The sequence below is a fragment of the Populus trichocarpa genome, chromosome 2 (assembly GCF_000002775.5).
Source record: "Populus trichocarpa isolate Nisqually-1 chromosome 2, P.trichocarpa_v4.1, whole genome shotgun sequence".
NCBI classification, from domain to species: Eukaryota; Viridiplantae; Streptophyta; class Magnoliopsida; order Malpighiales; family Salicaceae; genus Populus; species Populus trichocarpa.
In genome coordinates this window covers 11,974,793-11,991,607 of record NC_037286.2, presented here as the reverse complement: position 1 = coordinate 11,991,607, position 16,815 = coordinate 11,974,793, and the positions used below count along the sequence as shown (strand labels likewise).

General features: G+C 35.7%; 2 protein-coding genes across 2 annotated transcripts; both read left to right on the top strand.

The window, feature by feature from the left end:
• The first annotated feature begins 1,927 nt into the window (after window positions 1–1,927).
• LOC7461755 (K(+) efflux antiporter 2, chloroplastic) lies at window positions 1,928–11,753 on the top strand. The gene is made up of 21 exons (XM_024595448.2): window positions 1,928–2,245; window positions 2,396–4,032; window positions 4,479–4,650; window positions 4,762–4,852; window positions 5,168–5,304; window positions 5,398–5,457; window positions 5,563–5,682; window positions 6,111–6,179; window positions 6,567–6,632; window positions 6,966–7,055; window positions 7,262–7,366; window positions 7,477–7,605; window positions 7,993–8,202; window positions 8,565–8,714; window positions 9,581–9,634; window positions 9,742–9,800; window positions 10,218–10,284; window positions 10,353–10,529; window positions 10,621–10,677; window positions 11,074–11,148; window positions 11,291–11,753. Exons 2-21 carry the CDS (start codon window positions 2,399–2,401, stop codon window positions 11,411–11,413), a joined length of 3,645 nt encoding a protein of 1,214 aa, XP_024451216.2. The 5' UTR covers window positions 1,928–2,245; window positions 2,396–2,398; the 3' UTR covers window positions 11,414–11,753.
• Window positions 11,754–14,484: 2,731 nt separating this feature from the next.
• On the top strand, window positions 14,485–16,650 carry LOC7494065 (bifunctional protein FolD 4, chloroplastic). The gene is made up of 5 exons (XM_002302535.4): window positions 14,485–14,905; window positions 15,087–15,412; window positions 15,514–15,750; window positions 15,879–16,046; window positions 16,156–16,650. Exons 1-5 carry the CDS (start codon window positions 14,704–14,706, stop codon window positions 16,324–16,326), a joined length of 1,104 nt encoding a protein of 367 aa, XP_002302571.3. The 5' UTR covers window positions 14,485–14,703; the 3' UTR covers window positions 16,327–16,650.
• The last annotated feature ends 165 nt before the right edge of the window (window positions 16,651–16,815 follow it).

Sequence of the window (16,815 nt, the reverse complement as noted above, 5' to 3'; positions counted from 1 at the left end):
TGCTGATTGGTTCAAACTAGTAAGAGAGGAAAGACATCTCCTCAAACTATTATCAAGAACCTTAGAGATACATTTGTAAATGGCTGAACAATACGAAATTGACCTATAATTAGAAACTTTTAATGAGTGATGATATTTAGGTTGGATTTATTGAAATACATATATGCAATATATATAAATAAATTTAAAATTTTTTCTAGAGTCTCAAGATCCTGTGAAATAGATTTAAAGTTATTTATGATTTATTTTAGGACAATCTTATACTTAAGATCATTTCTCTTAACATGTCCATAGTTTTTGTAGAAGAAACATTGATTATTTTTGACTCGTTATTTTATTGGTATATTTTTCTGTTTTTCACTTGAAAAATTGTTTTAGTTTTTTTGGGCATTTCTCTTAGCTTGAGAAATCAAATAATCACTTTCAAGTTTCTCAAATGGATTATATTTTATAGGAAAAGAGTTCAAAATAAAATGACCGCACGCTTTTAGAATAGTAAAATGATATTTCAGAAAGCCTTTTCATCATGGTGTTAGCTAATTTCTTATCAGAATGATCAAATTGTTCATGCATGACATTCAAGAAGCCTTTTGACTTCATGCATGGAGGGATAAAACCCTAAGAATCTAGAGGTGCTTGAATTCAAGTCAAGTACTAGTACTGTGGACCACGCTTACGACTGCCTTATTTCTGAGTTGTGAGTTTCCTGCCTTAAAGTCCTGTTCTTGGATTGTCCGTCGGCCTTCGCCATTCCCTCCTGCTTTTGCTTGTTCTGTGAAGGTACCACCTGAAGGTTCGAAAAAGCAGGGCCCGAGAAGAGCTGAACGCGCTGTGTCTTCGCTTCTTCGAACAGGATCAATATTTCAAGCCAACGACTTGAGAAATTGCAACTTTTGTCGCTTCACCTGGAGGAAGCCACCATTAATCAATGCTCCGAAATTTAATGTCGCTGAAAGCCTGAAACATGCAGTTTCTGGATTTCCACTAGGGTTTCCGGTGGACAGATCAAGCCTCCAAAAAGTAACTCTTGATTTATCCGGGTCGATGCTTTCTCTTTTCCGCAAACGAGGGGGTTCCATTGGAAATTTCGATCAAATCAAACTTCTGACATTTCATGTTCACAGTTTTACTCTCATCACATATTCCCCCCACCGGGGACATACTTAGGCCAATAAGATTTCAACGTGTATCTCACTCTCCAGGTTTATATTTTTTGAAAAATCCATGTAAATTAGTACCTAAATTCCTGGTCATATCTTTTTTTTAAATTATTTTTTATATTAAAATATATTAAAATAATATATTTTTTATTTTTTAAAAATAATTTTTAAAATTAGTATATCAAAACAATCCAAAATATAAAAAGATTAATTTTTAAATTAATTTTTTGAATTTTTATAAAATATGATTTGGATTACATTTGCAAACAGAACCTAAAACGTTTTGGATATTTTATAAACTTGTTAAATCAAATTTTCTCAAAGATTATGCTTGGACTGTAATTGAAAGTGATTTTTAAATTGAGTTTGAATTAAAAAGAAAAAAAATTTAATAATATTTTTTATGCATTTAATGATTTTAATATAAAATATTTTAAAACTATAAAAACAATCAATATCTTTTCAAATTAACTGTCAATTGCCTCTTATTAGAAAATACATTAAGAATTTAAATTGGCAAAAACATAATTTTTTGGTATTTAGAAAGAAACCAGTATTTTTTTGTTTTTAATAAATAAATTAGCAAGAAACCAGAAATTAAGGATTAACTACTGATTTTAGAAAACAGAGGACTTGATTATAATAATTGTTAAACAATAAGGGACTAAATTATAGTTTACTGAAATATTAGAATATCCTTAAGCATATTTGAGAATATCAAAATCCACCTACGTAATAATATAAGGTCGTTACAATATTAAACTGTAGTATATGGGTGTTGCAAAAAAAAAAAAAAAAAAAATCCACCAATAACTGAATTTCCTTTCCCAACCAATAATTTTCCCTTTTATTTTCTCACTTTCCAAACAAAGAAAAGAAAAGGAAAGTTCTAAGACCACAGTAGTATTTGAACTGTACTATATTACTATTTTTCGGCATGTCCTTTCAAGCTCTCTCCCCCTCCTTTCTGCCTTTTTGATTAGTCAGTGTTGTTGATTTTTGTTATTAGTCAGTGTTGTTGTGTCCTTTTCTACTCTAACAAACTCCACCATTGATTTTCTCTTATCTTTGACTCCTCTTGATCGGTTAGTTTCACTCTCTCTTCATTTTTAGTTATACACGCAAAGGGGTTTTGCTTTGAGTGTTTTTTCTTTCTTTCTTGTTTTTTTTTAATGATTGACTTCAACGTGTTTGATTAAATGCCTAAGAGAGTCTGATTATATGTTTTACTATAGGGCATGGAGTTTGCGTGCAATATTCAGCAGACGAATGCATTTTATAGCAGACAAGGTACTAGTTGTAGGGTATCAAATAGGTTATATTCGAGATTTAGACATAAAAGTTATGGGTATAATGCTGGTGATTTGAAGATTGTTTCGAGAGAAAGACCTTCAAAGACATTAAAGAAAAGTGTTTTATATGGTAGTGGAAGTGGAATGCGTAGTCATTTGCTTGTTGGTGGTTATGCAAGTAATCCGTTGTTTTGCAATTTTATTGATGGGTTTGAGGGATTGAGAAGTGTTAAGTTGCGGTGTCAAGGTAATGATTCGTTAACATATATTGATGGGAATGGTAGAAATGTAGAAATTGGTAAGGGTAATGATAAGAACTTGAGAGCAGGGTCTAATGGTGGCTTGGGAGAAGAGGATGGAAGAGGAGAAAAGGTAATGGAGACTGAAATGGCGGCAGAGGCACTTAGTTTGGATGAATTGAGGGAATTGTTACAGAAAGCAATGAGGGAATTGGAGGTTGCACGGCTTAATAGTACCATGTTCGAGGAAAAGGCACAGAGTATATCAGAAACTGCAATAGCTTTGCAAGATGAGGCATCGAGTGCTTGGAATGATGTTAACTCAACACTTGATATGATTCAGGACATTGTGAACAAGGAGGGTGTTGCTAAAGAAGCTTTTCAAAAGGCAACTATGGCGCTTTCTTTGGCTGAGGCAAGGCTTAAGGTGGCAGTGGAGTCGATAAAATCTACGAAAGAAGGGGTTGATTCATTGGAGGGTTCTGGAGAGAGTGATGTGCAAAATGATAATAAGGAAGATTACGAGACAATTTTGGCTGCTCAGAATGATATTAGGGAATGCCAGGCAAATTTGGCAAATTGTGAAGCAGAGCTGAGGCGCTTGCAAAGTATAAAGGAAGAATTACAAAAGGAGGTAGACGTGTTGAATGAGAAAGCAGAGAAAGCACAAATGAATGCTTTGAAAGCAGAGGAGGATGTTGCAAACATTATGCTTCTAGCAGAGCAAGCTGTTGCCTTTGAACTTGAGGCTACCCAACGAGTGAGTGATGCAGAAATTGCGTTACAAAAGGCAGAGAAATCTCTCTCTAGTTCTCATGTTGATATCCAGCAAACAGCTCGGGGATATGTGTCTGGTGATGAGGCAGTAGTCGAGGAGGAGAAGATGCGCGGAGGCAGTCTTTCCGATGTTGAGAAAGAAACAGATATGACTGTAAATGGTGATGTTTTAGTTGGCGAGCCTTCAATAGATAGACTATCTGATAAAACCAGCCCGAGTTCTGAAGAGTTATATCTTTCTGATTATTCTAGTGACCACGAGAATGGAAAATCGAGTTTGCACTCTATTAAAGATACTGAAGCAGAAGCTGAAAAGTCAAAAGGTGGCATTCAGACAAAAAAGCAGGAATTACAGAAGGACCTGACCAGGGAGAGTTCATCTTCACCTCTCAGTGCTCCCAAGGCGTTGTTGAAGAAATCCTCTCGTTTCTTTTCTGCATCCTTCTTCTCTTTCAGTGGAGATGAGACGGAGTTGACAGCAGCATCAGTTTTTCAGGGCTTAATGGAGCCTGCAAGGAAGCAACTGCCCAAATTTCTTCTTGGCCTATTGTTGTTTGGAGCAGGGTATGTATTACTGTTGCTCTTTAATTTTATTTCCATCACTGTCAACAGTCCTCCTTTAAGAGACATGTCACCTGTCCCAGTGGATGTAAGATGCTAAAAAAAATATTTTCAGGTTATAAATAAAATGAGATTGTAATAATGCATCAGCAGGGTAATCACGAAATGTCATGAAAATACAATCCTTATCAAGGCCTTTCTTGGTATCTTCACGACATGTCATGAAAATACAATTCCTTGCCAAAGCCTTTCTTGGTATCTTTTTTCATGTTGTTTTTTATTGAGGCATTCAATAGAGAAATAAACTGCATCTTGGTTGTGATGACCTAGAGGACTCTGAAGGCTATTTCAATAGGTTCATGTCTCACTATCTGCTTCTGTTACTAGATTCTTACATCTAGCATAGAAGTTGCATTGTTTTTATCACAGTGTACTGAAACTGTGCACAGATTTGCCTTCTACTCTAATCGAGTGGAGAAGAGTACCCAGATGCTTCAAAAACCAGAAGTGGTCACCACAAGCATTGAAGAAGTTTCATCAAATGCAAAGCCTCTGATTCAACATATTCAGAAACTCCCAAAGAGAGTCAAAAAACTAATTGCAATGCTTCCTCATCAAGAGGCATAAGTTCACACTATCCTTCACTTCTGCTTTGGGTCTAATCTGTTAACATCTCTCAAGTCAACATGTATGCAGTACTTTCTAATCTGGTTGCTTGTTCTGTTTTGACAGATGAATGAGGAGGAAGCATCTCTCTTTGATGTTTTGTGGTTGCTGCTTGCTAGTGTTATTTTTGTGCCTTTATTTCAGAAAATTCCAGGAGGTGAACTCACTGTATTTTGTAGTGTAAAAATAAGTTTGTACCTTTATACATGCATTTAAAGTTTCAATGTGAAATTTCAAGAACTTCTATTTTTTTAATATTAGCTTAGTCCTTCTGCCAAGCATTTTTTTCCTGCCATTTATATATCAATTATGCTTTCTTGATATTAGTCCATAGTAGTTTATTGATTTGCTGTTGTTTGCCAGTTCTCTACTTGATCATTATCTATATTTATGCCAACAAGTTGTTTTCCAAAATGAAATTGGAAATTTGTGTGATCATGTTTCACGAATTGTCTTTGATCTGCAATTCCAGGCAGTCCTGTTCTTGGATACTTGGCTGCTGGCATCTTGATTGGTCCTTATGGTCTCTCCATCATCCGTCATGTGCTTGGTACAAAAGCGATTGCTGAATTTGGAGTTGTTTTCTTGCTATTCAATATTGGCCTTGAGGTTGGAGTCTTTACATCTAGACTATGTGGCTGGAATTTAACATTCATTCAAATTTAAACTATTGATGCTAAAGTAGTCTTCTGTTTCTTACAGCTCTCTGTTGAAAGGCTTAGTTCCATGAAAAAATATGTTTTTGGATTAGGCTCTGCTCAGGTACTTGGGATTTTTTCTCCCACATTTTTCATTGCTCAATCCATCTATGCTCTGTGCTTTCTATTCATATGTCGATTAACTTACATTTTAATGTGGATGATGCAGGTCTTGGTGACAGCAGTGGTTATTGGCTTGGTCACACATTTTGTTTCCAGGCTGCCTGGTCCTGCTGCAATTGTCATTGGAAATGGCCTGGCACTATCTTCTACTGCTGTTGTTCTACAGGTAGCATAATAGTGCAGATTTTGCTTTAAATTTAAGCATTGCAGCTTTCTCTAACCAAGAGTCCCTCGGTTCAGGAAAGATAATTTTCTGGATCAAACACAAGCTTCCTAGACCAAAATATTTGAACCTTTTACATTATCTACTGTCCACACCCAGCAAAATGGTAAAGTTAAACTAACACCATTGGTAATTTTGATCTGAAATATCAACATTTTGATCGCATATCTAGAATCTTTGTAACTCATTAAAGTCAGTTTTGGATGCAATCTGTCAATATTATGATTGCACACTCATGATCATGCCATACTTCCCCCACTGAAAATGAGCTTCTGATCAAGGCTCATTTCTTCTATGAACCTGTCTGTCAAATCTGCAATTACTTATTTTGATGAACAAGAGAATTGATAGATAGTGGTCTTAATTTGCAGGTGTTGCAGGAGCGAGGTGAGAGCACATCACGCCATGGACGTGCTACTTTCTCTGTCCTACTATTCCAGGTCACTCCACAGTTCCCATAAAAGAAAAGAAAAAAGCTTTTATGTCTTGGTAGTGGTATAGCTTCAGAAAAAAGCTACTTTGTCTTGGTAGTGACATGGTTTCTTTTTCTTGTTGGCCATGTTATGCCATAGGAGTGGTTCTTTATGCTCACACTTTCTTTAGTGAATATCACATGTATCTGTATCATAATAATATTCAAGATGAGAATAAAATTCCACTGCTGTATGTTGTAGTAAAATTATGCCTGTAATCATGTAAAAGTTCCCCAATCCTTTGTGGAGTAGGAATTTCTCCTTATAATTCCTTTGAAATATCTTTTAAACCATGTTCATGTTATATGTAGTCTTTTTTGCATTGCAATCTTTGATCTTATTTATTCTTTTCAGGATTTGGCTGTTGTGGTGTTGCTAATACTCATTCCACTTATTTCACCAAATTCATCCAAAGGAGGGGTAACTTTCTATACTAGTTTGTTTGTATATGGATGTGGTGGTGAGCTTCTGGTATCTTTTTGCTTTAAAAGTGAAAGAAATTTGCACATGTTTTGTCAGTTTGTGAGCCACACAGAATATTCTGGATATAATGAAGGCACTTTTCAGTGTGTTCCTTTTCTTTCAACAGCACCCGCTGTTGATAGATTTTAAAAAAATGCAAAATCTATCCTCTATTTCTTGCCGAATGCAAATAAAGTTACCAAAGTACATCAATTGCTTTTACTATTATTGTCATTCCCACTGCTGTTGTGCTCAATGTTGGTTTATGAGTGATATGATGCTGCTTTCCAGGTTGGTTTTCAAGCAATTGCTGAGGCTCTTGGGTTGGCTGCTGTTAAGGCAGCAGTTGCCATCACCGCGATAATTGCTGGTGGAAGATTGGTAAATCTTATTTTCTCTAGAATTATGGCATTTAAGTGGATGGATGGCATTTCTCTTGATTGAAGTTATATCTTAAACTTTCCATTTCTGTGGTCTTGACTGGAAATCTTGGCAAATTTCTTACACAAGGTGGCGTTGACTTTAGTTGGCAATGCATGGTGTCATCTGAACAGTTTATTGATGTTCCCTTTCTGTGCCTTTTGCAGCTGCTTCGACCAATTTATAAACAAATTGCAGAAAATCAAAATGCAGAGATATTCTCAGCCAATACACTTCTTGTTATTCTGGGGACCAGTCTCCTTACTGCCAGGGTATGGAAATGCTTCCAGGAGATTGTTTGAGCATGTTTTGCTTTCTGTTACTATTATTGTTGTTGCTGCTGTTGTTAATGAAATTGTGCTGTATCTTTTTCCTAGAGCAGGCTGGACTTTCCATGGCACTGGGGGCATTTCTGGCTGGTTTGCTTCTTGCAGAAACCGAATTTTCCTTGCAGGTTGAATCAGATATTGCTCCATATCGCGGGCTTCTATTGGGCCTTTTTTTCATGACGGTAGGTGTTTTAAAAAAGGAGTCTTTTGTAAGATCTATCTATTAAGTACTTTTAGTTCTCTTTTAATTCTTGTAGAAGCCATTTGTTGGTTCTTTTCATAACATATAAGGACTATATGTGAAATCTTCTCCTTCGTCAGTATAGTAACTTTTCAGGCCGGCTCTTTCTCTTTTCTCTTCTTTTTTGTACTGGAAGAACAGGCCAACTCTGCAAGATTGTGTCTTCCAACATTTCTTTTACTATATTAGCATACAACTTACAACATTTCTTCTGTTATAAGATTGATGATATGTTAATTGTTGAACTTGCTTGATTTTTTCTTGATGATGCAAATATGTTGATCCTCAATCATTAACTGTTAACATCGGTCCATTTATGTGTTCTCAGGTTGGAATGTCCATTGACCCAAAGCTTCTGGTTTCAAATTTTCCTGCCATTATGGGATCATTAGGGCTTTTAATTGGAGGCAAGACTGTGTTGGTTGCTTTAGTTGGCAGGTTTTTTGGTATTTCTATTATATCTGCAATAAGGATTGGTCTTCTTCTTGCTCCGGGTGGAGAATTTGCATTTGTAGCATTTGGTGAAGCTGTTAACCAGGTCTCTTTTCTAAATATATATTTTTTTCCAATCTAATGTGTCCATGGTCAGTGGATTCAACTTTTTATTATAGTGTTCCATACAAAGTCCACAAATTAGTTGGCCATGTGTTTAATATCCTCTCTGCATTTGGTGTTGTTTCAAAATATCTTTTTTACATTTCACAAAAATATTGAGATATGGGAAGTATCTCATTCATAATGTTTAATAAGGAAGAAATCAGTACTGAATAATTTTCACTAGTTAAATTGAGAAGTGGAAATGCAATTTTTTTTCTTATAATTTTCTTCACTCCAAGTGATGATAATATTTAAAAATGCTTGTTTCTTGTACACTTGTTGCCTAATTATTGTCATCTGCAGGGTATAATGTCTCCTCAGCTATCCTCTTTATTGTTTCTTGTGGTGGGGATCTCAATGGCCCTCACACCATGGCTGGCTGCTGGCGGCCAGTTAATAGCCTCTCGCTTTGAGCAGCATGATGTTCGTAGTTTGTTACCGGTTGAGAGTGAGGTAAGGTCACAGTTTTAGCCCTCAGTGATACATTGGTCAAAGTTCAAACCTTGCTATTGGTAGTTTACTGAGCTTGATGCTTTGTTGCATGGTGACTGGGTTCCACTTGATAGATATGGTGAATTGCTAAACATGGGTGCTTTCATATAAACAATTGAAGTATCATTGTCATTTGGAAAAATTATGCTACTTGAGTGACGTGTCCCTGAGAAAATATGTGATCATTATTACCATGCATGGGAGGGGCAATGAATAGCGAAAACAAACAAAATCTCAATTGATTGCTTGAGTGTAATGCATGAATTTTGTAGATGTGCTTTCAAAACATCCATTTTTTCCTGCATGCTGAGTTAGAACCTGTTAGTTTTGCCTTTCAAGTGTGAAATTTCATACTCTGAGTTTTACAGCAACAAGAATAAGTGGCCTAATCGTGGTTTGTTTTTCACGGTAATTTCCTTCTCTTGATCGTATTTGTATAACCTAATTTGAATGTTGGTGAGCCTGTATTAGTCATAGTGTATAAGCTATTACAAAAATCAGGTCATTCATTCATCTCCATCACCATTAATAAACAAATAGCTGCATCCCATATGATAAAAAATAATAATTTAATCTGCATGTATCATTTATTGGCACCCTGGGATTTTTTTCTTCTTGTTGCATAGGCAGTTCTTTTAAAAATCAAATTCCAGTGCTATCCTCTCTCAGGAAGTGATACTGAATATTTTCTTGATACCAGCGTAACAGCTACCTATAGTTATATTTTTCTCAGCTGTTTAAGATTATATGTTTGTGATGCTAGGTTTGCTTGACAATTATATGAGTACTTGCTGATTAATCTTTCTCTTGGTTTATTTTGTTTACAGACAGATGATTTGCAGGATCATATTATTATCTGTGGATTTGGACGTGTTGGCCAGGTTGATACATATTTTATTTGATTTGTTGCATATGTTAAAGTGGCTAATATTGTGAATTTTGCTAGTTTTTAATATACATGCTCATGACATTCATTTGGATTTGCCAGATTATAGCACAGCTTCTCTCAGAACGATTAATTCCATTTGTTGCTCTTGACGTGAGTAGGTAAGCCAAAGATTGAGAAATACTACCAGCAAACTTTCTGGTGTTATTTCAGAATGTTTATGTTTTTGGTTCATTGCCTATTCTCCCTATTGATGCAGTACTTTTTCTACAAGAATTTCTTTTTTTTGATTCCCCCAACAAATTATTACTGTGCTCCTTTAAAAACAACATATCTTTATCAAAGACTTTATAGAAATTAAATTTTTTTCTTAGATACCATTTAGCTAATTGGATTTAGATATCAGCTACAGTGGTTCTTGTGTTCCTTGGTATGCTACAAAATAAAATATATTCCCCTTCTTATTACTTGTTTATGCCAGGATGTGGCCATAATATTGCTTGGAATATTATTTTTTTGTGATTATGAGTGGAGAGGTGTCGCAAGATTCTTGATGATTAGAAGTTTGCTTTTTTCAGCGATAGAGTGGCAGCAGGCCGTGCCCTGGATCTTCCCGTGTACTTTGGAGATGCTGGTAGTCGAGAGGTAAAGCTAAATGCATCATGGGTTGCTTATGTGGTGGTTCAACAATTGATTTTGTATTGTGTGACTAGGTCCTCCATAAAGTCGGTGCTGAAAGAGCATGTGCTGCTGCAATAACTCTAGATACACCTGGTGCAAATTATAGAACTGTCTGGGCTCTGAGCAAGTACTTTCCCAATGTGAAGACGTTTGTTCGTGCTCATGATGTTGATCATGGCCTTAATTTGGAGAAGGCTGGGGCTACAGCTGTAATACTTAAACTTCTGAATCTTTTTTTACTAGTTTCCTTTGATTTATAAAACAACTCGATCACACCCTGTTAACAACTAATACTTACAGGTTGTACCTGAGACATTGGAACCAAGTCTACAGTTGGCAGCTGCTGTTCTTGCGCAGGTAACATCTTGCTTCTTGAGTTGCGCATCACTTGTTCTAGTCACAGTTACTTTGAAGTGCTGAAAACTGGAAATACTTAAGTTTTTCTACGTCAAAACAAGCTGGAGCTACATAACCATTTATGCTGTCCAAACGAGTCCTTTGTGTTGGCTTTATTTTAACTTCCATTCTTTTGAGTTATATGATGGAAATATCTGAAACTTAGAATCTGATTGCTTGAACTGGCCAAGTGCAATAAAAAATCAGGTTGTAGGTGTAAGACTGCGAGAAACAATATAACAAAGCAATTCTGGAAGCAAATGAGCATATTATAGTATTCATTAGGCCACAGTGCCCTCATAACATTCTCGTGGATCTTTTTTGATTCGGGTTTTCTTCTTTTCCTCTTCCATTTAGGCTAAACTGCCCATGTCAGAGATTGCAGCAACCATCAATGCATTTAGATCCCGCCACTTGTCTGAGCTTACTGAGGTAATCAGTGCTGTTTGTCTTATTTAATTTAATTTTTTTATCTTGACAAATTCAGTCATCTGCCTAATTCACAAGTGTATAACTTTATTACCCCACTTTCCTTGACTTAGTTTGACATTTGGGAGCTTACTTTCCCTTGCAGCTATGCGAAACTAGTGGAAGTTCTCTCGGATATGGATTTTCTCGTGTCATGACTAAACCCAAAAGTCAGTCCTTGGATTCTTCAGATGAAAACCAATTCAGTGAAGGAACATTAGCAATATGAAAATTGCCTCATGTGAACAAAGGGAAAAAAATATTCCGGAGAAATCTATAGCAATTTGCATTCTCTATTGGCATAAATTGTACAGAAATACAGTGAAAGAAGATGCAATGGCACACTTACCATTTTTGATAAAATTTTGATCGACATTCTTACAGAACAAGTGGAAAAGACCACTACTTTTCCAGTTTTGTCTAATAGTCTAATCTCACTTCGGTTCCTAAGAAACAGTGAAAAGGAACTGAGACCTCGGAATCTAACAGGAACTTCCAGCAATGTATCAATTTCATATTTCATTGCTATGAAGAATTGGTTTCCTGCAATGCAGCTACATTAATAGAAAGATTCCAGCAATGTATCAATTTCATATTTCATTTAAGCCAGGCAAGTTAAGGTCATTCAAAAACTTCACTCCAGTTCATTCAATCACACTGTCTAAGACATTCATTCTATTTCTCTTATATTATTTCTTCTTCTTCATTTATTGACTTGATCATCGAATGATTCTTTGTTTTTTTGGAGGACTTGTTTTTGTAGGAACAATCAAGCCCAAACACAAAAAGTTATCTCAAGTCCACGCACTTTAGTTCAAGACGAAGCCACGGAAAACTTAATCTAATTCTGAAGTTTCTTTCTATGTTTACGGAAAGAATGCCGTACTTGTTGCTTAACGTAGTTTAACAAGGGTGCAAGTTTCATGCTAAGTCAAAATCTTATTCAATTTTATCCTTTCTTTGTTTTGTTTACGGACCAAGGGTTTGAACTTGAAATCTTTGGAGAAATGGAGAAGATGATGTTTTTAAATTCAATATGATTAGGAATAAAGTTTTTTGTAGTTGAATTATGAATTAATCAAATGTTCATTCAAATAACTTTACTCTTCACAGTAAATAAAAATATCTCTTGAAGAATGACTCATGATACCTATAAAAAGTCATCTTTTAGAGGATTCAAGAACCCTTAGATAATAAAATTAGTAATCTTATAGAGGAAAAGAGTAATAAATATGCTAGAGAGCACTAAATACTAATAACAATGTTATTTGTTCTTCTTCTTGGATATTTATGTGTTTTTTTTTAATGTAAATCATGAACATTTTACCTAGATAGTTCAAGAGGTATTTATAGCTCATGAACTTTTTTTTTGCTTTAATGACGGTGCTTGAGAGTTATTTTTTTCTAATAGCATTAATGAGGGATAAATATCTCTTACACCAACATTAATAAATGATAAATATATATTACACATACATTAATGAATGATAAATAGTGATTCAGGACACTTGTTGAGCCCATGAACATTTGGTCATATTATGCACAACACTTAGAATCAGACATGCCGCCCAGGCCCACGAGATGTTGGGCATAAGCCCATCACTTGGACTCGAGCATGTCGCTCGAGTCCACAGGGTGCTGAGCCCAGTTATTGGGCCTATGACTACGAACAGGGCCAAAACATGTTCTTAAAGCCCATTGTAGGTTTATGCAAAAAAAAAAAAAACAAATCAAACAAATATTTAAAAATATCAATAAATCTTAGTCCATCAACATGGGTTCTGGTTGAGCGACAAGTTCATTAACAATTTTATCCTTTCTTAACTAGGGAGGAGTTAAAATTGATTAGAATATCTAAATAGTTCTATTGGGTATCTAAAAAGTATGGTGATAACATAATGGTTATTGAAAACAAATGTTTATGATGATGTTGGTCTAAGTTGGGTACATTGACATCCAAAAGATATGATCTAATTTTATTAGCTTATTGGCCATTCTAGTCATGTCTAGTTTGTTACTAATTGTAGGGCCAATAATTGTTGTATTTTATTTTATTTTTATCCTAATCTATTTCTAAATATTTCTGTTTCTAACAAAAAAATAAATAAATGGGTGGTTAGAAATTACAAGCACACTTGGGCTAGGATGATGTGTAAGGTAGGTTGTTTTGGTAAAACAAGTTAAGTCCCATAACTCTATTTTTCTCCGTTATAATGCTAACGGGGAAGACAAGTATCCTTATCATTTACCTTAAATTTTTTGAACCTTTAGATGAATCAAATATTAGAAATATAATAAAACAAGGAAAGAAAATGTTAATCAAGCCTATTTACAATCTCATCAACCTAATTGGTGAAGTCATGGAAAACTTTAAACTGGGTTGAGCTTTTCCTGAGCTATAATCTTAGGCCGGAGAAGTAACTAGTTTTGCCACTAGTCCACAAGCTTTCCTGCAAAATAAATTTTCTATCAAAATAAGGGACCCCTTGATACTTAAGTTAATAAAATATAGGAGGGAAATAATGAACAAGAAAATAAAATATACGAGAAAGTATCTTTGTAAATGTTAGGTGTTTTATGTGAACTTATTAAAGTGTTGGATGGTTACTTGTGATTATTAAAAGTGTTGGATAGTTACTTATATATTCTTTTACTTGGTGATTTAAGATTTTTATATACTTTGATTACACTTGCCTCGTGAAGCGTGCAGCTTATCACGAGCGGAGCAATGTTGAAGAACCTTGTTATGAGTGGAGAATATCATTGATGGTTATTTCTAACCAATATATTATTAATAATATACTAAACACTATATCCAATGGTAGGTATCGACGTTTTCATTAATCAATTTCCATACAACTCCTGAAATAAGCTTACATTATTAAAATCTATAAATATCTTGACTCACTAAATAAACAAGACAAATTACAAATTCTTAAAACTCATAATTCTCTCAAACATTATTTTTCTCACACACCTACTTACTTAACATTGAAGAGTTTTTCATTCCACGAAAAACTTATTTTTTCTAGAATAATCAAGTCCGGATACAAATCCTAATTTAACCCTACTTGTACTGTGCCAAGATCAAAATATGTGGAAAGCTCATTTTTGTATAAAGTTTTTTCGCGGTTTTATTAGTGATGCTTTCATTGAAAGCCTGAAAAAAAAAAAAAAAACTAGTTGAAAACTATACATTAATTAATCAAACAAATGTAATAAAATTGATTTTTTTATGTTAAATCCAATCCATGTAAAACACAAGAGCATGCGACTGTAAAGGCAGTAAAACGCAACGTTTGATTCATCTTCATAAACAAAATAGAAAAACACCACTCCCCGAGTTCCTCCCTGTAAAAAGCCACAGACGCCGCTTTGCTTTTAAAAAAACTTTTTTGAAAAACTGCACTCCTCTCTCTGTCTCTGCTCCTGCTCAACCTCCAAAGTCGTCCAATTATTTTTCAAACCCACAAACACAAAACGTCGAGGTTACTTCGACTTTGCTTCGCTACCACCAAAATGTCCTCATCACTCGTCTTCATCGACTCCTCCACCTCCACAGCTTCTCATCTTCTTCCATTTTCGCGAATCAGCACCCCTTTTAATGGCGCCGTTTCTCTTCGCCGCTCAGTGGGTCCTCTCAATGTCAGACCCTTTGTCCTCTCCCCTCTCAGAACCCTCTCTGTTAATTCTTCAAACAACCCGTCTCCTGTAATCAATGGTTAACCACTCCCTGATACATTGTTTGATGATTTCCATTTTTATGCATCCTTCGCTGAACCTTTTTTTTTTTTTTTAAAAAAAAAAAGAACTGTGACTGCGTTTGTGAGTCTATTTCAAGGAGTTATTTTGTCGAACATGCTGTATGCAACTCTAATGTGCTTGATGGATTTATTGTGCAGATAAATCGGGTGGGGAAGCGTCTGCGAAGGTAATTGATGGGAAAATGGTTGCAAAGCAAATAAGAGATGAGATAACAGCCGAAGTGTTAAAGATGAAGGAAGCAATTGGTGTTGTTCCTGGGTTAGCGGTGATTCTTGTTGGCGACAGGAAAGATTCTGCTACTTATGTACGCAACAAGAAAAAAGCTTGTGAGTCTGTTGGGATTAATTCTTTTGAAGTACGTTTGCCAGAAGACTCTACCGAACAAGAAGTGATTAAGTTTATTTCGGAGTTCAATAATGATCCTTCAGTTCATGGCATCCTTGTCCAGTTGCCTCTGCCTTCGGTATGGTTTTGAATTTGATCAATGTTTGACAATTTGAAAGAATTTTGTGTTGAATTGTGATTGTTTGATTAGAAATCGATGTGTTTGTATGTTCTTACCAGCATATGGATGAGCAGAATGTGTTGAATGCTGTTGACATTGAGAAGGATGTGGATGGTTTCCATCCATTGAACATTGGTCGTCTTGCAATGCGAGGAAGAGACCCGCTGTTTGTTCCGTGTACGCCTAAAGGGTGCATAGAGTTGTTGCATAGATACGATGTTGAAATCAAAGGGAAGAGAGCTGTTGTGATTGGTCGGAGCAATATTGTTGGGATGCCGGCTGCTTTATTGCTTCAGGTAATTCAGTCTTCCTGAAAGGGAGTGTTTTTTCATTTTCTGTTACCTTTTGATGTTATCAGATATATGTGTAATGTTTCTGAATCTGTCCTTTTTTAAACTCGTCTTGATGTTTTTGATATTGTAAGAGGGAAGATGCTACAGTGAGCATTGTCCATTCTAGAACCAAGAACCCTGAGGAGATTATAAAACATGCAGATATAATAATCTCTGCTGTAGGGCAACCAAATATGGTGAGAGGCAGCTGGTTAAAACCCGGTGCAGTTGTAATTGATGTTGGAATTAATCCAGTTGAGGTGAGAAAAATTCTATAGTGGCCTGTGGTTTTTCTTTCCTCAACATGCTTTCCTGGTTATATTCTTATGCGATTGGCCATTTCTATTTGTATGCATGCATGTCTAAAAGGATGCAAATAGCCCTCGAGGTTACAAATTGGTTGGAGATGTCTGCTATGAGGAGGCCTGCAAGGTTGCTTCAGCTGTCACTCCAGTTCCAGGAGGTGTTGGTCCTATGACTATAGCAATGCTCCTCTCTAATACTCTCAGCTCAGCAAAGAGGACACACAACTTCCAGTGACTGCTATGAGATTTTAAAGATCTATGCTTAATAGGATACGGGTGGCTTCTCAGGGACCAGGTTGGTGTTTGCTTGAGCTCCCATTTCGTCTCAGGGAGAATTTAGTTTCAGCCACTGCGCTGCCTTTGTAGTAGTTGATCTTTTTTGACAAAGTGAGGTTTTATGCAGTTTTAAGATATTCTATATAGCTAGGAAAATTGGACAACAGATTGTGGGAGTTTAGACCCTCCTTTACCTAATGCTGAGAGCTTGTAGGTTCAACCACATTTGAATTGGCCATCATTGTCATATGTCAATCCAAAACCCAGCATTCCATCTTGGACAGCTTGAGCTATTTTAATTCACCAGATTTATGGGTGCTTACAGAATAAGAAAAAGAACTGATCAGTCCCAGGTTCAGATGTCTTGAACAAGTCAACTAATCGACACAAGACAGCAATTATGGATTGGATTCATATGTTATGTACGCCCAATTTCAATTCCCAGGCC